We start from the raw sequence: 22,773 nt of genomic DNA on the forward strand, positions 1-22,773 counted from the left end.
TTCCTGCCTTGCATCCATACGCATGCACATTGATGAGTCAATTGAGGTTAACGAAAACGACATCGCCGACTACATGAGTCGATGAGTATCTCCATGCGGCACGAGGCCTCATTCAAGGGCAATAAACCTGCCTTATGAAGTCTTAAGCCAATGAAGACACGAATTCTGATACCCGTACACGCATCGCAAGATTCTAAGAAAGCCAAAGGACTTGCATACCAATAACAACGAGCAGCTCGGAATTGCCCTAAGCGCCAAGGGATCTTGATGCATCAAAGCTTGGAAGTAAAACATCTCATGTTCTCCGTTCAACGCAATACCCGCCAGCCACCACCCGCAAAACGATCTTAACTCGAATTTCGAAGAAAGAAGAGAGAAGGAATGCTATTACGTGACATAACCCCACTACCCTCCCGCCAAATTGCTCATCCCCGGAACCAAATGCCGCGGGAATCCGTGATGCGTAGTAAGAGCACCCATAGTGGAGAATAAACGGTTGGACGGATATCAAGACGGACATAGCAAAGGAGGGGCCAGCAGCGCTTGGCTCCACTCCGAACCTTCCGGGCAGCTCCCGGATCCCGAGGTTCCCGCCCAACACTGTTGCTGCCTTCGATGGCGTGCATGCATGCATTTGCTGAATAAGCACAGGATGTCTGACACTTTTGAGTTTTGCGATAAACAACTGCACATCTTCTCCAAAATTCTCTATCAATATTCAAAGAAGTTGTGTATGAGATGGCTGCTTCAGCGCCTGCTTTCAAGCAGGCATTCTCAACGCAGCGAATCTGTCTCCTCATCGGCTTCTTGATATGCTCCACCATCGCCGGGCCGGGGATCGGCGCGGATCTCCGGTGTCCCGATTACGTCATCCAGCACGGTAAGTCAGTCAGGTATTCGATGCTGGCATATTACCTTGGAAAGCTATGGTTGGCGTTCGAGTTCGAGAGAGATCTAATATGACATGTAGCGCCTCTCATCTGGCTTCACTCTGACGACCCATACATGCCTAGCGACCTCTTGACGCACATCCAACACACTTCCCCGGCACTAGACGGAAAGACTATTCCGGATATCCCAACTCTCGACCTGGACAACTTGGAGTCACTCAACAATTTTGGAGACGAAGTAGCTCTGACCTCGAAGGATGATCCACTGAGCTACCCGGAATGGATTCATGGTGCCATTCCCGACGCCGATGGCAGGATCAGCAATGCCACACCATGCGTTGTGGTTCTCGTCGAGAAGGGAGAGCGAGACCTGGATGCTTTTTACTTCTACTTCTACTCATTCAACGAGGGCATGAACATCAGCCAAGTTTTAGAACCATTCAACCGGATGGTCAAGGGCGAGAAGGCGCAGTCAGGGATGCACTTCGGTGATCATGTTGGGGACTGGGAGCATAACATGATTCGCTTCAGAGATGGGAAACCGACAGGAATCTACTACAGTCAGCACGTCGATGGCGCCTCTTTCAAGTGGGACGATTCGGCTCTCACAAAGACCGACGGGAGGGTTAGTGGCCCTAGTCTCTCAGTCAATGACAAGGAGATATGCTAACTTTGGAAAGCCTATTGTGTATAGCGCACGCGGATCGCATGCCAATTATCCAACCAGGGGGTAAGTTTTGTGTTTTCTTAAGTGAACACAAGGACTAGACTAACCCATTAATTAGGAATCAAATACACAACTCTGTCTTGGTCGACTACTGCGACGAAGGAAGAAGATGGGACCCCATTCTCTCAGCATATTTCTACCACTTCGATAAAGAATCCTTCACGGTCACCAGACTAGATCCACCAGCCGATTCATCCCCAGCTCCAGCACCTTCCTCGAACTTGACATCCTTCTTCTACTACTCCGGTCGATGGGGAGACATAGCGTACCCAGCGTCCGATCCCCGCCAGGAGATCGTCCCGAAGTTCGGTCTTAAGAGGTTTGAGTCTGGCCCGACTGGCCCACGACACAAGCATCTTGTCCGAAAGGGCTTGAAGCCAGACCAGAGGCGCAAAATGGGATGGATGGAGTGGGGCGTCGGCATTTACATGTCCTTATACCCGTGTTGCCTGAGAGGATGGAGGAGATGGGTCTTCATGGGGCTGATCATCGCAGTGCTATCGGGAGCTGTCATTGGGGCAGTCGTGGCTGTGAAGAAGTATAGAAACAGGAAGTATACGAGGTTACAGGCGGAGGATATACCACTAGACGACTGGGCTCTGGAAGATGAAGCACTGCTGTCTTCAACTGACGAGGAAGATGTGGATAAACCATCCAAGTTTACTAAGCGACATTGAGACGATAGACTTGCTCTACATTGATCAACCATTTTGGATGCCCGTGTACGAGTCCTGATTTGAATGGGACCTATCATCCGTGTTTCCGTCACAGCTACCTTCCAGAAGCTTGACAATACGAGCCACATCCTCCAGCCTCCATGGGAAAACGTACTTCTTGGAATTGGCTCGGGCATATCGATCAGGCCGTTTCGCCCACCAGCAAGGTGGTCTGTTTTGGTTATCGCACAGGTTTGCGTCCGCGCGCGCATTGAGTAAGTACCCTATAACGTCATCATGCCATTCCTCGGCCGCATAACTCAACGCTGTGCGACCAAGGATGTCTTGGGCGTTGACTTCTGCTCCAAACTCAATCAGAGCTTTAACGGCCTCCGCTAGGCCATACATGGCCGCGTATATCAAGGCTGTTCTCCCATACATGTCTCGGAGAGTAAAGTCCGCGCCGTAATCCAGTAAAAGCAATGTGGCCTTGCTTGCCTTCTTCTTTGTCATTTTGACTTTTTTCTCAGACAGAGGACGCCTTGTGACTTTTGCACGAAACTGAACTTGTGTTGCCATCATAAGTGGAGTCCGGCCTCGATTATCAATCGAGTTGATGTTGACTGCTTCGGTCTCCAGCAGGCTATTGATATTTTCGCAGCAGTAGATTTCTGCGCTGTAAGACAACGGACTCCGATTCTGCTTATCAAGTCCATCCGCTTCAAGCTCGAGATCGTACAGTAGATAGGACAGAGTTTCGACATTCTCGGGTCTGCTCGCCGCCCAACTGACGGGAGACCTACCACCACGATCGCTCTTGGCGAAGTCAACTTGAAGAGTTTCCACAAGATATTCCATCAGGTCAAGGCGATCATTCTCCGGAAAGCTCGGACGGAGTTCATTATTGTCCATTGGATTTGCAAGGTGACAAAACTGAGTTCGCCAAGTCTTTGAATCTGAAGAACCGAAGTCAAACCGTTTGTCGCTCAAGAGGAAGTCAATAGTCTCCAAATTACCCCACTTGATGGAATGTGTCACCAAGTCGGCAAAGTCAGCTGAGGTCCAGCCGATAAAAGGTCGTTTGTCGGCAAGGAGAATTTCGACGAATTCCAGGTTATGTGCTGCGATGGCGTAATGTATCGGTGTCCAATTCCGGCGTATATAACAACGAGTGGTGAGGCTTGTTCTCGGGTCCTGCAGCAAAGCATGCGCCGCATCGTTGTGCTTATGGGCTATCGCTACTGACAGAGGCGTACTGTGACCACCGTTGAGTGCGATATCTCCATATTCAACGTCCTCGTAATATGCAAGGAGAAGACGCACAGTATGTGCCTGCCCAGCCCAAGCTGCCCACCATAATGCGGTCGTTCCTTTCCAGTCAACCCGTCGTCCAGCCTTAGGGTCCTCAGTTAACAGTTTGGAGGCCGCCCAGTCGAACTTATTGATGATTATGTTGAACAAGGGACATTCTCTCGCGTTGCCAATGTACACGCAATCTGATGCTAGGCTGTCGAATCCTGTGTCGAAACGACCTTTTGGGTGGTGGTATGCGCGGACTACGTGCCGATCTAGAAAAGAGGATTTGACCCCAGGGACGTCTGATTTACAGAGATATACTACTTCGTCTGCAAATGAATCGAAATCCTCACCCTCAAGCGCCTTGAAGTGATCAAGCCCGTACCACACAGCGTACCTCTCAAAGTGGACCCAACTCTCGTCAGTCCTGTCCCAGCTCAAAGCCACTGTGTGTTCCCCTCTGGATATTGCAGCGTTTCTGATACAAAGGAGCCAAACGCATGCCTTCGCCATGACGATAGATGACTCTCGTAGTGTAATGGAGTGTAGCCAAGTCATCTTAGGCCATTCGGCATTCCTATCAAATCCCACCTGCTCAGAACCCTTAGTAAGGAACGTTCTTGCAGTTTCGTGGAGGAGGTAAACCCTGCCACCAACAATAGTCACGAATAGGCCGCAAACTTGTCTCAAATACGACCGATTTCGAGTGGCTGGTTCTCCGCGAATCTCCGAAAGGCTCTTGTGCTCCTTTTTGATGCACAATGCTGTCGACATTTCTTCTAGGGTCAATGGCTTAAACGCCCCAATGATGATTTGTAGAACCTTTCGGGCTTGTTCCTTGTTTGGACTTCGATCGAGAATCTTTTCGTATAATCCATCTAGTTTTTCGGGCACGCTACTCAAGACACTTTGAATAGATTCTTTCGTTGGAGACTCGAGGCGGTTTTCAACGAAATCCAGTGCGAGCTTGACCCATAGATATGTTCGGTGGTCTGAGTTCGACAAGCTTTGCTCCAGTAACTCAACTTCATGAGGTTCCAGTAGTTGAACTTCGGCAATACTTTTTACTCTGTGACGAATGACGACGCCAATCTCGCCGGAGATCCTTTTCAGTTGCGACTCATCGTCGCCCCTTAAATGAATAGTCGGTGTTGATGTCTCAAGCTTTTGTAGGCTTCGCTGAATCTGGATATATGGCCTAGACGTGATGATGAACTTAAGGCGGCTTCCCTCATTGGGCTTCATGTAGAATTTTGTCAGTGCAGACGTGATCTGTCGACAATCCTGGGCGTTGCATTCATCAAGAGCATCGAAAAGGCAAATTAACTCAGTCTCGACTCTTATGGAGATCTCAAGTAGTATCTCGAAGAGACTTGGAAACGAGTCAGATAAGTTGTTGCCGGCCGCCTCGAACTTTGTCACAGTCTCCTCGTCCATCAAGTCGGGGGTTTGCTCGAAGATCTGTCGCAGAATGCAACGCATAGCAATGGAAGCACGTTTCTGATCCTCAAAGTCGTCTTTGAAAAAGAAGTAGCAAGTCGTTCGGACCGAGGTACTTGGAAGAACATCATCTACCAAGTATTTCGAGAGCACTGACTTGCCGCAGCCAGGATCTGCCGAAACTCGCAAGATCCTCGAGTCCGCTGCAGACATCCAATCGCGAAAGTATTCATGCTCAGTGAACCACTCGCAAGTCCCTGGTGCTCTTTCTGGATTGATATCTTTTCGATCGCGGTAAGGGCAGGCGTACAGATTTCGCAGAAGCTCTGTCCTTCTTCGCATAAGATCGAATGAGACGGTTTGTGGCGTATTGACATTGATTATTGCTTGTTCAACTTTCCGAGAATGAGATTCTAGAAATGTGAGAATCTTTTCATCGGTAATGAGGTTTGCGACAGCTCGGCAGTTGGCATCGAGCCTTTCGATCTCTTCAACGAGGTCCTTCCACGTATTGCCTCTGAACATGTCTCTGATAAACCGAGTTGATCGGCTTCGGTGAAGGTAACATAATGCTCTGGCCTGGAACTCTATGGTATTCGTGTAAAGATTGATTAAATTCTTTTCCAAGTCCAGTTCAAGCTTTCTGGCCGACTCCGCTGATAGACTCTCGAGGCGTGCCCTCGAGCGGTAGACCTGCTCCATGGCAAAGTATCGGCAGATAAGAGAAGAGGTCAGTTCGAGACCTCGGAGGATATGTTCTCTCTGCTCTATGGGACGGACTAGGAACTGCTTGGAAGTTAGTTTTGCAGCATAGAAATCGACTACTTCGTGCATATTGGGGGGCTAGAACGAACTGTAAGGATAACCAGTCCACCAGCGCATGCAAGAGCGGCGTGAGGCTCAGCACCAGCAGCACTGCTGATGAGATCCCTTGCGGCGACGATGTGTTTCGACACATTTTTAAACATGGGCTCAATGGCAAGCTCACGACTTCCAATGGAAATGGTCAACCGCTCTTGGCTCAGCTCCTCCACCTTCACATTCAAGCTCTCGGCGACTTCTTCGTGTTTAAGATGACCCGGATCTTGAGCTTCGGGACTATCTCTAGGCTCGCAGAGCTCTGAAGCTAGTATCTCAGCATAATGCTTGACGAGATCCCTCTTGACTGGATCAGGATCATTCTGTAGAGCTTCAGTTGCCTTCTTCCAAAGATTTGTCAAGGCCGAGCTGGTGTGTTCAGGTTGTGTCGAAGATAACTTTGTTGGAGTGGTGTCTCTGGTGCTGTCAACTTGGGTTTCCACACCGGCTGGTATTGTAGGTTTCTCAAGCAGACGCGAATGGACAGAGGCCTGACTTGGATTGATCAGAGAAGCATTCGAGGATGCGATTGAGGACAATCCAGGGTTCGCCACTACAGCGTCATTCTTCACTCTCCCCTTGCGTCTCAGCCTCTCGAATAAAGTCAGTGACTTCATTTCTTTGAGGTTCTAGCGATTGCGCAGACCTCGTCGAAAGACGGCACCGGAACAAATCTGGTGTATGTTGGGGGAAAAGATGTCTTGCGTCTTATGAGATGAGTTGGGAGAAGGAGAGACAGACGATGGGATAGCTAGATGAGGGGGGGGGACAAGAACAACCTGGAAGACTGCGCATCTGTATGAAAAAGGCAACCAACAGGCGAGGTGCAGATAGCCAACCGACAGCCAATCAAGTCTATGCAGCGAGCCATCCGACTGCCTCAGCATGCAACGCAACCGCCAACATTACCTTGGCATGACAAGCTGGTGAAAATAACAAGTTGCAGGGTCCGGTGTTTACCGTCCATTGGTTGAATGTGGTGCAGCATGTGTGCTTATCACGCAGGCCGTCTCATTCTGGGGCAACATGAGCGGATCAGGAAGCGGAACGATGATCGCAACTATGCACCAACAAGCTCACGAGAGAGGCGGCGCGAGGCGAAAGATGCACAAGCGTTTGAAAGTCATGTCTGAATGCCTTGCCTAGAGCTTATTGAACCATATTCCTACATCAAAACCTTGAGTAAACCGAAACCGTCTCCATCTCCACGCGGTAAAGGGTATCTTCACAAATCAATCGCCGTCCCATGTTCCATCCAGACTCCCATGTCAAAAATTCCATGTCCTTTCCCGAGTCGGAACGCCCAAAACACTGCAGACTGGCTCCTCAAATATACTTCATGATGGGAATTCTGCCGTAAGGTTGCATCCGGAACTCGCACCGATCCTAGCAGCTCGATCCCTGGTTGCTCGCCTGGAGGTTCGCAGCAGCCGCAGGGACGACAGCCGTCATGGAGCTAGTGCGGGAGTTTCCGACCGCCGCGGCGTCAACGTTCTGCCAAGCTGTGTCGTTGGAATCCTGGATTCCCTGAGGAGAGGTGCCGCTGGCTGAGAGGTAGACGCTGCTGGTGTCCTGGGGCATAGCCGGAGCGAAAGGGTCGAATACGGCGGGCGGCTGGGTGATCTGGCCGACAACGGTTCCATCGGAACTCTTCTCGGACTCTTCGGTCGAGCTGCCTGCATGAGCTTGCTCATTTGCAAGGGCGGCAGCAATCTGACGGCGATGAGCGATCTCGGCAGCGTCGGCAGGCAGGTGAAGATGACCCTCATGAGAGAGCTTGGGGAAGGTAGTGGAGCGGACTCGTTTCTCGTCGTCAATAAGAGCGTTGGTCTTCTTGCGGAAAGAGCGCATTTGAAGGCTCACAACGACCGTGAAGATCGTGACGATAAGGCTGACCATGACCCAGACAACGACGAAGTAAGGGATGGTCATCTGGGAAGCTACCATAGTCAAACTGACAGTGATGGAGACAACCGTTTGAGTGACGAAGAAGAGAGTAAGGACGACGGACCCGACATAAATGTCATCATCGAGACTGATGCGCTGGTACCAAGTGGTGTCGGTCTCAAAATCCTTCTTTCGCTTGTCCTGACGGCGTCGAAGGATCTGAAGATTGAGAAGCTGGGAGCTCTGGCAACGGCGGTACAAGACTTTGAAGGGTCTTTGTCCGTGCTTGGAAGGAACGGCCTTGCTTGATTGAGCATCCTGCTGAAGCTGCTCGACTAGGATGGGAACGTTGGCCAAGTTGCGACCGGTTAGGTTGCGTCCAGTCTCGTGAACAGAGAGGCCTTGAGGGTGAGACGCAAGCAAGCGGCCGTTGGGATGGTTGATCTGGAACTCGTCCAGGGACTCGGTGACACTGATCTCGACCGCTGGGTTGTAGTCGTCTCTAGGATGGTGGTCGAAGCGGCTGGAATTTCCAGTGAACCTTCGAACAATGGGCACCATAGTCGAGGTGCGAGGGGTCGCGTTCTGGAAAGGCCAGCGAGGAGATTTGGCTTTGCCGCTGAGAGGGTGCTGAGGCAAGATCATGCTCTTGCCTCGGACGGTGGGCGGAGTGTAGTTGAGGTCGATGACCCGATCAGACTCCTCCGAAGACATGGGAGAAGGAGGAATGGGCGTCGAGGGATTCATGGTAGGGTGAGGCGTATTATCCGGCTCGTCGGAAAGGTCTGAGATGTCATCGCTGGTGAGAGTCTTGATGATTCTCGGCTTGTTCGGCAGCTTGAATGAGGTGAATTCCTCAACGGAAGGGTAGGCCGCACCACGACTGGCGACCGCAGTCGTGGCAGAGCTGAACGAAGCCTGCGGCGGCAGCGACATTCTTGCTCGTGGATGTGAATGTTTTGTGACGATTCTTCAAAGTGAGGGTATTCGGAAAAAAGAGCTTGACGGAGAACGAGTGACAAAGAGGATGTTGTGGAAAGGAATGAATAGGCGAGAAGTTTGACAAACGAAAGGGAAAGCCGTGTGGCGATGGGGAAAAGAGAGTGCTGGCTTTGTGAGGAGGAAGATATTATTCCATATTGTTCTGGGTGGAAAGGTTGACGCGGTTCAAAAGTTGAAGACGCGTCTGCCTCCAGGCACCCACAACACCACGGGTCCGCGGTGAGCAAGTTTTTTCTCCCAGAGGGAAGGAGCGACCGGGCGACTTCTACAAATGAAGAAGGTGAAGTTATCGTCAGGAAAAGGAGCAGACAAGAAAGAGATGCCCGTGATTAAATCCTGCACCACATTGACTCAAGGTCAAACCACCCCAGGAATGTTGAGTTGCCATCAGCAATCATCCGCCATTCCAGGATCCCTGTTACAGTAACCCAATTCAATGTTTATTTTCATGTCTCAGATAGGTTTTTCGCATTTGGTCAACCTCAAATCGATCCGCTCAAACTTTATGATGCACATCATCTCCCAGACACGTGGTCAGGCAAGAAAGTGGGCAAAACATATGCAACTACGGGGTGATCAACAATCTGGGGAAATGACCTCGGGCCGTACAGAAACATCCGGCAATTGATGAGTCAAGTTCTTCGGAACTTGCGTGGTCTGATATCTGCAGTCTATTCGGTCTCTACGTCGTCCAAGGCTTGTAAGTCGTTGCCAAGAATGCTCCTTCCCCAGCGGACCCCAATAACAGGCCGAACGCGCCTGCCCATCGTTGAAGAAATACAGGAAATATTTACTGGTTTATACAAGCTCATGGAAAATTAGGGTTTCTGGCACACTTGTGACTCTGCCTGAATATCAAGGTAATCTCTCGGCTCCAAAGCAGATATCAGAGGCCAATTTTCCGGGTCTCTTTGAAATTCGCCGTAACATGGGATGCAAAAAGGAAAGTTTTGTGTGCCAATCGCGTACTCATTCTTGTAGCAAATTCTATATTCTACCCACCCTGTCAACGATCACTGCTCCAAGCACGCTCTCACTCTGGTGTTCCAGGCAACTTCGATAACTCCTCCTTGGTGTTGTAAGCCCCGTTTCTCTTCGACTCACGGATGACATCAAGACTTGAGTGCGTACTAGAACCAGAAGTCTCCGAGGCTTCTAGACCGTTCTCTTGCTGAACAGCTTCATTCGTGACAAAGTCTGGTCTGGGACGCTGCTCGCCCTCATAACGCACACCATTCACAAAACATCCCTCTGAGCCAGCATCCCCAACAGTGGTGGCATTGAAAGCGTCTCCCATTCTGGCAACCTCCAAGTCGTGCTTGAGTCCTCTTTTAGACCATTGGATCAGGATCACAGCCACTATGGCCCAGAGGACAACAATGCCGCTGATAGCGATCCAGGTGAACATAAAGGGGAGGTTCAGGGGAGGTTGAATGTCATCCTTGGCGAAATATATTCCGACTGAGAAAAACAGACTCGCCGAAAAGGCTGCAAGGATGCCAACTGCTTTATGCATGGAGAAAGCCTTGGCCCTAGCGCGGTATAATGGGTGCTCCTCGTTGTCACCATGGGTTCGCAACTGGTAAAGGTACAGCGCAGACTCGATCTTCTCCCAGAATGTCTTGATTGGCGGCAGTTCTCCATCCTCGGTTAGCTGCCTACCTCGGTCAGTTACATGATCAGTACCTACATCCTCATGGGTACGGAGGTGCTCTGAGTTCTGGTGATGGGGATGTTCTGTGAGCTGTTGTCCATTTTCGGCGTCCACCATGTGGATAGGCAAGCCGTCCTGGATAGCGCCGCTGCAGTATGGGTTTTCGGCGGTAATCTCTGCCTCCTGAGCGCTTGCGGTATCAGGATTTGGGGTATTCTGATTGGTCGAAGAGTCGTCTTTCTCTTTGTTGTACTTCTCGACAAGGCGCAGCGGTCGGGGTCCTTTGGTAGACACTGGCTGCTCATTCTGTTGAGAACTGGCCCATTCAGGCTTCTTCGGGGCGTTCTTAGCTTGCACCGCTCTGAGTTGATCCTTCAGGGCGGTGGTGGCAATGTTGCTTTCGAAATATGAGTCAGTCATTGTGATGCGGTTGGGAACACTGAAAATATGTTAATTGTTGGATTGATTTGTATGTTAGTTGTCGAATTGGTTTGTAAGCGTAATGTGAGTTGAGAAGCCAGGTTACAAAGTTGGCAGCTTCGAGCTTGTTAAATGCCGCATCCTCATTGCGAGTCTTTGTCTCGAACAAAGTCTTGTCCTAACTGAATGTCGTTTGTTATTGAATGACTTGGCGGCACTGCCTTTTGTTCATGAAGGCATGTCACAATGGGCAGTTGACACAAAGTGGACGGTTTCGTGCCAAGAGAAAGCGTTTGGGTATGAACAGCCAAAACGAGAAACAGTAATCTGAGATAGATGTTGGTTCATCACAGCCAACGCTATTTCGGTACGGTCAAAGACTTCAATGGTAGTGGAGGGTGACGTCAAGGCTATGAGCATGGGCAACTAGCTGGTCATGCCAAAATACCTGTATTCTGTCGCCTCTCATGCCGTCCACCGCAACGAGACAAAGTTGAACGGGGTACGGACGAAGAGAAAAGAGCAAAAGGTACTTCAAGGGGATTGTCGACACAGAAGTATGTTCTGGTCTAACGAGTTTGTTGCTAGCTACTCTGCCGCTACAGGAGTTTGTGCCCCCAAAGCACGTTAGAGAACCAGCCAGGTCGAGCTCCCATGCAAAGCTGGAATGAGACCGCCAAGCTACCGACGCCCTTATTGTACTTCTAAAACAAGCTTCCATAGTAGCAGGCCTTGCCACTCAACATCCAACACCTTGCAAAGCTTCGAGCATGACCTTAATATAAGATTTGACGAAATGTTTTGGGCTCTACTGGAATCTGTCAGAGACTACAATCCGCATCAAGTTATATCAGCGTGCCAGAGTCCACGAACAAGCAATAGAAGAACGGTAATTGTGTCATTAAACCAAGAGAGGTAGACGTCGGTAACCAGCCTATGTCGAGAACTAGACAAAGGAGATGACAAGCCTGCCGGGGGTGGAAGAAGAAGCGATGCTTTGCAAAGCGCCCACAATCGTACTGTCCACGAAGCTGGAACCTCCGCCACCACCGGCTGGCATACGCTGGACTGTTGAATCTATTCCGTAGTAACCAGTGGCGCCACTACCTCCACCGCGGTAACCGCCGCCGCCCGCGCCAGAACCATCATTGAAAGAGCCGCCCGCGCCGGCGATACCATTTGCACCCACAGATCCGCTGCCGGCATTTCCGTTCGCCGAGGTTCCCGAGCCGGTCCATACACCGCCAGCACCGGGAGCAATCTGAGAACCGGGAGATCCGCCGTTGGAGGTTGATGTTACGGCACCGGTACTTGCCAGCGTGATATTGTAAGAGGTACCCTTGTCTCCGACGTTACTGGTACCGCCAGCTCTGTTGTAGTTCAACGTGAAAGCTCCTTGACCATTGTTTGAGACCGGGATGGTACCACCACCACCTCCGCCAGCGACCACAAGGAGGTTCTGATCAAGATAGAGAGCGGAAGCGCCGCCACCTCCACCACCATTATTGGAGGCAGATCCACCGTTGCCATACTGACTCTGACCAGCACCACCAACGGCACCGACTCTTGTGCCCGCGCCGCCAGCGACCAGGAGAACAGTTTGGCCCGGCACAACAGAGATAGAGCCATTGATCGAGGCACCACCACCGCCGCCACCACCGCCGCCGCCGAGAACGGAGAACTGCATGAGAGTGGCGCAGGCGGGCACGGCCACTTGGGCTGTGGCACCTGCGGGACTGGCTCCTGATACTGTGCTCGTCAAAGAGACCACACAGGAAGTCGAAGACGATGTACTAGAAGTTGTCACGTCTGTCGAGCTCGTGGATGTGGTTGACACGCTAGGAGGAGCTGTTGCAATAGTTACTACAGTGGTCGTGCCGGCCGGATCCGTCTGAGGCAAGGTAGTGACGCCGGTCTGGGTTCCCGTTGATACGACTGTGGTGATGAAGCCTGTAATCGGGGGTACAAACGAGATCACAGTCGTTGTGCCGGCCAGGTTCGTCTGAGGCAAGGTGGTTAAGCCAGTCTGGGTTCCCGTGGAGACCACCGTCGTCAGAACGCCCGTGGTGATGAGGATGGAAGGGTCCGCCGCATACACGCAACGAGCTCCATCATTGACAGACGAAACGGGACCATCAGTGACCAAAGTCGGCTGACCAGAGTTGATGTCGAAATTGTAAATATTTCCACTGACGTTTTCGGAGCCGTAAAACGTGTTGCCGCTCGAAGCATAAAGCGCTCCAAACGTTTCGTTACCCGAGATCCGCGTGTACGTCCGTACAATTGACCACGTGTGAGTCGTTCGACTCCATCTGGCTAATGAAAATTGACCGTTGGCATTGACTCCTGTGATACTGTACAGGTAGTCTCCGCCTCCAGGTACATAAACCCAGTCAGACACTCCGTTGGCGATGGTGCTGGTGCCGGTTGCAACCACTTGTGTGAACGTCGCCGAGTTCGGGTTCATGTCGATTTGTGCCCAAACCCCGCCACTTATGCTGATATAATACCGTCCGAGCGTATCAATCTCGCCAACATTGTAGTTTCCAGTCGGAAGATCTCCACCGATGAGAACCGCTTGACCGTTGCTTGCAATGCGCACAATGCGGTTCACGCCGTTCACGGGGACAATGCCATAAATGTAGTTGTCCAAGACATTGTACCCAATAGCGTTAATATTGCCACCAGGCCCAACATTGGTACCGACAGTGGTCTGAACCCCGGTGGTAAGATTCAACCGGTAGAGAGTGGTACCCTGTATCAAATAGCCACCAGCGTCGCAGTTGTAAGTTGGCCCAGGGGCAATTGTGGTTGTGGTCGAACTGCTGCTGCTAGTAGAGCTAATGGTGCTAGTTGCGCTAGGTGTCACGAAGGTGATGACACTCGTCGTTCCTGCCGGGTCGGTTGGAATAATTGTGGTGGCTCCCGTCTGTGTGCCTGTCAATGTCAGGGTTGTGAGGAAGCCCGTAATAGGAGGGACGAAGGTGATGACACTTGTGGTTCCTGCCGGGTCGGTTGGAATGATCGTAGTGGCTCCTGTTTGCGTGGCCGTCGAAGTCAGAGTTGTGAGGAAGCCCGTGATTGGAGGGACAAAAGTGATAACACTGGTAGTTCCAGCAGGGTCGGTGGGGACAATAGTAGTAGCTCCCGTCTGTGTGCCCGTGGAATTTAGAGTAGTGAGGAAGCCCGTGATAGGAGGGACGAAGGTAATAACGCTCGTGGTTCCAGCTGGGTCGGTCGGAACAATAGTAGTAGCTCCAGTCTGCGTACCCGTTGACGTTAGGGTGGTTAAAAAGCCCGTGATGGGAACAAATGTGATAACGCTCGTGGTTCCAGCCGGATCGGTTGGAATGATTGTAGTGACGCCGGTACGTGTGGCCGAAGACGTGAGCGTTGTGAGAAATCCTGTAGGGGGCTGAACAAAAGTAATGACGCTAGTAGTTCCGCCAGGATCCGTGGGAAGAATAGTAGTGACTCCAGTCTGGGTAGCCGTAGAAGTGCGCGTCACGATGAAGCCTTGACGCAGGGCAAAAGTGATAACTGTAGTAGGGCCGCCGGCCGTGCCGGGAGGGAGAGTCGTCAGCCCGGTAGTGGTCCCCGTTGACACGATAGTCACCGGCGGGAGCGGAGCACTGGGAGTGACAAAAGTGACGACAGTTGACGCGCCACCGCTAGGACCAGGAGGCAGTGTCGTCAAACCGGTGACGCTTCCGGTCGAAGTCACAGTGACGGGCGCGAGAGGCGCAGGAGGGGTCACGAAAGTGACAACCGTGCTTGGTCCTCCACTGGGGCCTGGAGGAAAGGTCGTAATGCCAGTGACGCTTCCAGTCGAAGTAAGTGTGACCGGCACGAGGGGAGTCACAAAGGTGACAACAGTCGAGGGACCGCCGCTAGGACCTGGAGGCAGAGTAGTCAAGCCGGTAGTGCTTCCGATTGAAGTGATTGTGACCGGCACGAGCGGAGTTACAAAAGTGACAACAGTGTTGGGGCCTCCTGGACCTCCCGGAATAGTGGTCAACCCAGTGGTGCTGGCCGTGGACGTCAGAGTGATAGGTACTGGGCTAGTCACAATTGTCACAATCGTAGTCGGGTCGCCTGGTCTGCCAGGAGTCTGGGTGATCAGTCCTGTAGATGAACCGGTGGAGGTGACGGTGACGAAGGGAGGGCCGGTCACAAAGGTCAGAACGGTTGTCGGGTCTCCGGGCCTGCCAGGAGTCAAGGTTGTCAGACCGGTAGTTGACCCCGTTTGCGTGAGAGTAAGACGAGGAATCGGGGTCGGAATGAGAGTGATGACAGTGGTGGGATCCCCGGGTCGGCCGGGAGTTTGAGTGAGGAGGCCAGTGACTGAGCCAGTCGTGGAGGTTAAAGTAACAACGCTTCCACTTGGACTTGGGATAATAGTAATGACTGTAGTCGGGTCGCCAGGTCTTCCGGGAGTCTGGGTAATGAGGCCAGTTCCGGTCCCTGTGGATGTGATTGTGGTAATGCCACCAGAGGGGCTAGGGACCACTGTGACGACCGTCGTGGGGTCTCCAGGCCTGCTAGGTGTCTGGGTGAACAGGCCAGTGGTAGATCCAGTTGATGTCACAGTAAGAATGCTTCCGCTTGGGCTCGGGACGACAGTGATGACTGTAGTCGGGTCGCCGGGTCTTCCAGGAGTTTGAGTAAAGAGCCCGGTTCCTGTTCCTGTGGAAGTTATCGTTGTCACACTACCAGAGGGACTCGGAACTATAGTAACGATTGTCGTTGGGTCTTCGGGCCTGCTTGGCGTCTGAGTGATGAGACCTGTACCAGTGCCGGTCGAGGTCACGATTACTTGTCTGCCGGGAGGAGGCGTCACGAACGTAACCACAGTAGTCGGGTCTCCTGGGCGACCAGGCGTGAGGGTTGTTACGCCAGTTTGGGTGCCAGTCGAGGTGAGAGTTGTCAAGCCTCCTGTGGGGGGTACGATGGTGACCACTGTGGTTGGATCTCCAGGCTGTCCAGGCGGGAAAGTAAGGAGACCAGTTTGACCAGGCAGAGTACCGGTAGACGTAGAGGTAATGATACCTCCGGTAGGTGGTGGTACAATAGTCACTACTGTAGTAGGGTCTCCAGGATTTGCGGGCGGTATTGTGAACAATCCAGTCTGCCCAGGCGTGGTTCCCGTGGAAGTCGATGTGACAATGCCACCAGTAGAAGGGGGAACGATGGTAACAACGGTTGTCGGATCACCTGGCTTACCAGGTTGAAGGGTCAGCAAGCCAGTCTGTCCAGGCGTAGTCCCGGTGGAGGTCGACGTAACAATGCTATTGAAGAGAGGAGAGGGAGGCACGATAGTCACGACGGTTGTCGGATCGCCTGGCTTGCCAGGTTGGAGGGTCAACAAGCCAGTCTGCCCAGGTGCGGTCCCAGTCGAAGTAGAGGTCACCACGCCTCCTGTGGGGGGTGGTACGACTGTAATGATTGTGGTGGGGTCACCCGGCTTTCCAGGAGGGAGAGTGATCAAGCCAGTCTGCCCTGGGGCTGTACCGGTCGAGGTGGATGTCACGACACCATCGCTGGCAGGAGGCACAATCGTAATGATTGTCGTCGGATCTCCAGGCTGACCAGGGGGGATAGTGATCAGCCCGGTTTGTCCAGGTCGAGTACCAGTCGACGTTTGTGTCACTTGGCCTCCCGTTTGTGGCGGCACGAAGACAATCTGAGTACCAGTGCTATCACCTCCTGAGGGAGGTAAAGCCAGGGTAGTGAGGACCGTGCCAGGAGCTGTTATCGTTGTATAGGGACCATTGAAGAGAGGATTTCCCGTATTAGGGGTAGGCTTGAGGACAAGGATGGTTCCTGTAGAATCACCGCTGCCCGGGGGTATCGTCAAGGTTGTCAAGGTTGAACCTGGGTAGGGGGCTGTGACTGATGTGAAGCGTTCCCCATTGGGAGAGTCTGAACCTGGTAGCCAGGGCTTGTTGGACTCGAGAGGAGAGCAGATGTACTTTGTGCCAGTGGCTTGACCACTTTGCGGGGGAATAATGATGGTAGTCGGCTGGGATCCTGCAGGAACATTCGCAGTAATCGTGACACAAGGACCGCTGTAAGGAGAAACGGTATTTCTGAAGAAGCGCATGTTAGCATTACTCAAAATTCCTTGAAGTGCAAGCACCATCAATCAAAGACTTTGCCGTCATTGGCACACTTACACAGCAGAGCTGTAGGTTACAGTAGTCGTGGTAAGGAAGTCGGAAACAACAGCAGTTGGAGCATTCGTGATCGTGACGGCTGTACCAGCGATGGTAAAAACAGTATTAGAACTGATAGAGGTGCTGAGATGAAGCGGGATGCAATGAACGATCTCGATGGGCTGAATAGCGGTTGTAGTAGACCCGGTGGTGGGACATTCCGCGCTTGCCGAGCCAGGCCTTGGGAGAATGGCCATGAGGCCTATCAGCGAGGTGTGGAGCGAAGCACGCCTCATCTTGCCGGTGATGTTTTCGAATAAATATTTGGGACGTGATAAAAGATTGTAGGCATTAAAGTCGAGTAAAAGGCTTCGTAAAAGAAGGCTTGAGGTTGTGTCGTGGATCCAATCCATGGGGAGTTGGCCACAGCTTATATCCCAAGATTTCTAGAGCTCTCGGTCTTTACATGGCACAGTCTTCCACAATGTTACGATCATACAGACCAAAGGCTGCTTCTCTTGGACTCCATACATGGTGTCTTTGGTATTTGGTGGCTCCAATAATTCATCGCCAATCCTAAACCAGCGTGCTTGTTGAATGGGCCAGCCGGAAAAGCTCAAAGTCTCCGCAAATATGACTCCTGTCACGGCTACTCTGAAATTCGCAGATTCTTTTGGTCGGCCTTCTATCACAACTTCACGATTTGCCAAAATGTTTCGCCATCGTTTGCGTGTAGCTTCCATACGAAGCTTGGTATCTGCAATAAGTTGCTGTCGAGGCATCCGGTGACAGACCATCCTCAATCCGGGAGATCTCCATCTGAGTGAGTATGTGACTAGATCATGGGAGTGGATGCTGTGCTGGCGGAAAGGTCATTGATGATGGCCGTAAAGAACTTTTGCGAGCTGCTTCCCAGACGCAGTCCATGCGGGGAGCAAACATCAACAAAGTATCATAGTTGAAGAATGCATGTATATTTCTCCCCGGGGGGAAAATGTTTCGGTGAGCTGTTTAGAAGATAGGTACATCGCCATGGACCACTGTATACATCAGGGACCACTCATCGAAGATTTCTGTTTGCGTGTTTGTTCAGCGGCGGTAAGGCTGATGCCATGACTTAGGTCTGAGGCAAGGTGAGTAAAGCTAAACAACTTGACTGCTGCTCGAGGCTATCCAGTAATATACATCTATCCATAGTTCAGTCCCAAGACAGTCAACCACGTGCAAGTGGAGGACACACCAGGTCGATGTGATTCTGAATCTTTGGCAAACACAGTTACCGTCTCAATCTAGCCATTGTATCTTTTCGATTTAAGACAAGAATCTTACCACCAGGGGCAGAACAGCTGTTTGCCGAAGCTGACACGCTGACTACGGAGGACTGCAAGCAGGCTACTAACAGAGCCCAAAATATGACTAAATAGACGCGCGAATAAGACCCGCTTCTTCACCTGAACCCTATCTGCACATGGATAAGCTCAACGCAAGCATGATCTGAACAGTATAGGCTATGCCGGTAATAAACTAGGGGTCTTGTTTTCCGAATCTGTCCCAAATGCGATGTTGCTGAGTAACTTCCCTCATGACTTACTGATGAATATAAGATGGCGATTGTTCATGAAGGGGAATTGCTTTTCTGCTTCAACGACTCCGTCCCTTAGGCAACATCCGGCATTAAGATTCCCTTCAACCATTTTTGCCATTTCTCTTCGCACCCCCAATTTTGCCTCTCACAATGAGGTCCTACCAAATTTTGCCGCTTTTCCCAATCGCGCTTGCAGCAACCCCTGTCGTCGATCCACTCTTTGAGATGTGCGGAGTCTCCGTAACCCTCTCAGCGACGACCAATACTTTGCTACTACCACCGCAGACAATTTCTATCTGTGAGAACTCCAACTGCCCCATTCCTACATTCGCAAATGGAGGTTTTGCTCCTGCGTCGGCGCAACCCCAGGAGACCGGCGGCCAAAACCCTGGAGCCAATTCTCCTGCAGCCAATCCTGCTGCTCAGCCGCCTTCTGCCACCCAATCTCTTGGCGGGAATCCTCCCACGGTGCCACCTCCCGCCAATCCAGCTCCTGGAGGAGGCAATACATCTCCTGCAGGCTCTTCAGGAGGCTCAGGTGCCAAGTCTCCTGTCGCCACTGCTTCCTCTACAGTGAGCTCTGGCAAACCGACTGCCGTAACGACGTCGTCTGCGTCCCGAGCATTTGGTGCTCAATGGGATGAGTGTTTGGTCATGGGGCTTACCAGCTTGGCGGTTTTGGTGTCTCTCGGACTTGGGTTCTAATCTCCGACCCCCTTGAGTGACAGATTTTCGCTGCAAAGGGCTGAGGCTGAGATAATTTGCAGTTGAATCGTTGGACCGTGTGCTTCCTTAGTGATTTGAAATCTATACGCAGTCATTTTTTCATAGACCAAACCAAATACCTATCGTCAAAGACTATTCCAAGTCTGAATACCTCCTGAATGAAGGGCGTTGCCAAATATGATACTCCCCCTTGGTAGCATGCTGGAAGGGGAAATGGTTTGCAATAATACATAGAGGTACACAACCGAAGTTTCAGGTCTCGAGATGCCTTCTTGGGAAGCATCAAGTGGGAATTCTTTGACACAAAAACTTGATATGTAGAAATTCCTCAAACATGCCCGTTGCGGGTCCGCTGTTTGCCACTGTTCCAAGGGTTCAGTGCTCATATGGTAATGGAGAGTTGAGATAAGGTCAAGAGAGAGGGACGTTGAGGTGGAAGTATGCCGGAAAAGGGAAGGTGTCTTTTGAACCCTTGGGCCGATCTCTCGGGCCTACGCACGCTGATGACCATGACATCGGGCCGCAGCTACACTAGGCTACTCCCATCCACCCCACTCCACTCCACTCACTCGCTTTTGTCGTTTCTGAGGAGACGGATGCGGAATGAGGGGCTCCTCCACTTTTTGATCCTAGGTACCTATGTTGTCCCACTTAAGGGCATCGCAACCTTCCCATATTTCGTGAGCACAAACCGGCAAAAACGTTCAGCTCACTGTCAAAGCGCTTAGTTAGCTCTACATGTAAAAAACGCCTCTTTTCATGAGTTTCACTACCCGGGAGATGCCTTCCAGCTATCCGGGAGGTGCAGCCACCCCATGCGGCTCTCCATTTATGGAATCGCTGAACTTGCCGGGCCTATGTCTCCGGCCGCCCTAGACCTCTCATCACAGCCCTCGATAATCAATCACTCTATTATCAATCGATACATTATACAAGTTAGTTGAGGTATAAGCAATTACGACCGCGGGCGTTGGCTGCAGGCCCGGCTTTCATTAGTAATGAGTAGAATTAGATGAGTATACTACCCGGATAGTGAAACTCCTCTTCGTCACTCCTGCAGCCCGATCTCGGTGATAAATCACCTGAATCTCGGAGTCCTTCTAACAGGGCCTCAGGGCGAACTCGGAGCCGAAGAGAAGGAGTGCAGACCCGGACCCCTGGTGATCGGATTCAATAAGCGTGCGAGAAAGAAGCAGAAGGTTGCACAAAGTTTCTGTGGTTGCACAAGAAACTGTCTCGAAGGATTCCAATGTCGGTGGAGAGTGGTTTGGAATGCAAGAATTCTTAGCTCCAGACAATGGCATGTCGATGTTCTTCAGTGCCAAGATGGTGGGCGGCTGCGTGGCGTGATGCGAACGGCCGGGTGGCGACTGCTAGGATTGCCAGGGACAGAAGTTGATCGACACTCTCAAGGGCCATGACACGTTGAACGCTGCTGACTTTGTCCGCATTGAGAACCTAGCAATACGAGGCTTGATATGCAAAACTCTGGAAACGCTAGCCTCGCGTCCGGCGAGTTATGCCTTTCTCAGTGCCAACAAGTCGCTGATCTCTGCTAATGTTTGAGATTTCTTGGGACTTTGACCCTAAATAGAGGCTGATATTGCCAAAAGCTCTTTGAGACAGCAGGAGCACGAGCTAGCGCAAACCTGAGTTTCTTGAGCTTTTATACGTACGGTAAATAACTTTCTTCTCTCCCTGCATCCAAATGCGGTCAAGGGAGAGGGGAAAAGGGGGCAAAAGTAAAGAGTGCAGGGCTGATGCGTTGATGCGGACAAAATTAGCAATTGGCACACCTGCTAATGGAGATATATGCCAAGCCTGATGTTTCCCACAAAAGCCAACTTCAGGCGGCTAGGAGACTCCGCCTTGTATGGATGGCTCGGATGTATTGAATTAGTCGAAATCGGACTCGAATGTCCGGCTGGCAACAGGGGGCACCCGGCATGTCGGGTAATTGATCACGCTAGAACAGAGAGTTCGTTGCCTTACAGGAACATCCTCGAGTTCGATTTGGGATTCTCCTGTGCTTCTGAGGCGATATGTCAAGTCACACGCCGTTCAGGCAGGGCTGGAGTCTCGCCACCTGGTGCCCATGGTCTTCCTTGTAATAGCTGAGGTCCGTGTAACTTGTGATATCTGTACAGCTCAATAATCCCTAGAGGGAGGCCCTCATCGTAAGTTGACACCAGACATATCTGACAGAATCGCAAAGCGATTAGATAGGAGGCCATCTCAGCGCCCATAGTTGACCCTGGCTCCTGGTCCACTCGAGAAAGGAGCGGGAAAGAGCTCCAGATAATCATGGGTCTCACAGTGCTGTGAATTCTATGCCGTGGAATCCCAGAAGATTATTTGATTTTATCTGACCCCTACCTTGGGGCGAGGGAGCTTGCCCCACATGTGTGATGCCGCCCAGCACGGGCTCTACTTACATGTTGGCATTCGGATCAGGTGCAGTTCTTCGCGACCATCTGGAACAATCTCACCTTTCTCACTTCAATGACTGGCCGTAGACATGCTGACCAAAGTTTCATAGAGTCGAATCACGTTTGATACGAACATTCCTCTCGCAATGCATGGAAGCACTGTGCCGGTAGCGCGACTACTTTATTTCGAACTAAGGCTATACCGGGCGGCCGCCAATCTTGAAGCTAGTCAACCAGCCAAGATAAGGCAGGGAGGGGGTGCGATGGAGATGCCGATGGTGGAATCGAGTCGCTTGTGTATACTTCGCCACGAGTGCCTTGCAACCATCCGTGAGTACCAGCGTCTCCGTACATCCGGAAGATCAAATCCAGCCTAGATCGGGGCACTGAGTCTTCCTTTATGAATCGTAAGCTCAGATTGCCGAAAGTCCTGGTGTGCCCCCGCATCTCAGTTGGTTTCGAGCTTATGGCTCGTATGTTATCTCAGCCCGAATTCTGAGTGAGCTACTATGAAATTTTGCGGAGACTCATTCTACTCATACCAGGTCTGGCAAAGTTCAAAACCCCAGATCAGCGCTTCACTCAACACAACTTCGACAGTTGAAACAACAAGCAAAACTAGTAAAATCCGAAATCTGCCGTTAATCAATTTAACTTTGAGGCTAGATCTGCGCTGATCACGTTAAGTGAAGCGCTGCCCCAGGGTCTAAGAAAATTGTGCCGGTTCCGGTAAACCACAGTTTGGATTATCTAAGACCAGGATACTTTCAGTCAAATCTCCTCTTCGACCATTATTAGGTTCTTGGAAAACCCGATGGTAGGGACGATGTGGGCTCCCGGTGGGATGGCACCATGTCTGTTATCCCTCGGCTCAAGAATTCCAGTCTTTTGTGACCATCACTGGATTTTATATTCGTGTCGCCAGTCTCATTCAGTCTTGTGACATTTGATACGGTCAGCTTGAAACATCTCCTGAAGAGACTGAAATCACGCAATTATGGAAAAGAAGGTTAGAGATTGCATGCAGCTGGGAGGATCATGGTTGCCA

The 22,773-nt window shown here is 51.4% G+C and overlaps 5 protein-coding genes across 5 annotated transcripts; 1 reads left to right on the plus strand and 4 right to left on the minus strand.

Moving 5' to 3' along the window:
• Positions 1–576: 576 nt before the first annotated feature.
• On the plus strand, positions 577–2,294 carry HER10_EVM0007261 (vacuolar protein sorting-associated protein 62; the record flags this gene model as incomplete). The annotated part of the gene is made up of 4 exons (XM_035476820.1): positions 577–880; positions 971–1,515; positions 1,571–1,620; positions 1,676–2,294. The coding sequence occupies exons 1-4, from the start codon at positions 739–741 to the stop codon at positions 2,292–2,294; spliced, it is 1,356 nt and encodes a 451-aa protein (XP_035334103.1). The 5' UTR covers positions 577–738.
• A 24-nt stretch (positions 2,295–2,318) lies between these two features.
• On the minus strand, positions 2,319–6,484 carry HER10_EVM0009177 (uncharacterized protein; the record flags this gene model as incomplete). Its single annotated transcript, XM_035478676.1, has 2 exons — positions 2,319–5,795; positions 5,864–6,484. The coding sequence occupies 2 exons, from the start codon at positions 6,482–6,484 to the stop codon at positions 2,319–2,321; spliced, it is 4,098 nt and encodes a 1,365-aa protein (XP_035334245.1).
• Positions 6,485–7,253: 769 nt separating this feature from the next.
• Positions 7,254–9,064, minus strand: HER10_EVM0008394 (uncharacterized protein; the record flags this gene model as incomplete). Its single annotated transcript, XM_035477919.1, has 1 exon — positions 7,254–9,064. Exon 1 carries the CDS (start codon positions 8,688–8,690, stop codon positions 7,254–7,256), a length of 1,437 nt encoding a protein of 478 aa, XP_035334189.1. The 5' UTR covers positions 8,691–9,064.
• Positions 9,065–9,789: 725 nt separating this feature from the next.
• HER10_EVM0011626 (uncharacterized protein) lies at positions 9,790–10,830 on the minus strand (the record flags this gene model as incomplete). The annotated part of the gene is made up of 1 exon (XM_035481054.1): positions 9,790–10,830. The coding sequence occupies one exon, from the start codon at positions 10,828–10,830 to the stop codon at positions 9,790–9,792; it is 1,041 nt and encodes a 346-aa protein (XP_035334426.1).
• A 946-nt stretch (positions 10,831–11,776) lies between these two features.
• On the minus strand, positions 11,777–17,281 carry HER10_EVM0010948 (uncharacterized protein; the record flags this gene model as incomplete). Its single annotated transcript, XM_035480392.1, has 2 exons — positions 11,777–16,919; positions 17,007–17,281. The coding sequence occupies 2 exons, from the start codon at positions 17,279–17,281 to the stop codon at positions 11,777–11,779; spliced, it is 5,418 nt and encodes a 1,805-aa protein (XP_035334381.1).
• Between the last annotated feature and the right edge of the window lie 5,492 nt (positions 17,282–22,773).

Source organism: Colletotrichum scovillei (assembly GCF_011075155.1).
Source record: "Colletotrichum scovillei strain TJNH1 chromosome Unknown Contig00005, whole genome shotgun sequence".
Taxonomy (NCBI): Eukaryota; Fungi; Ascomycota; class Sordariomycetes; order Glomerellales; family Glomerellaceae; genus Colletotrichum; species Colletotrichum scovillei.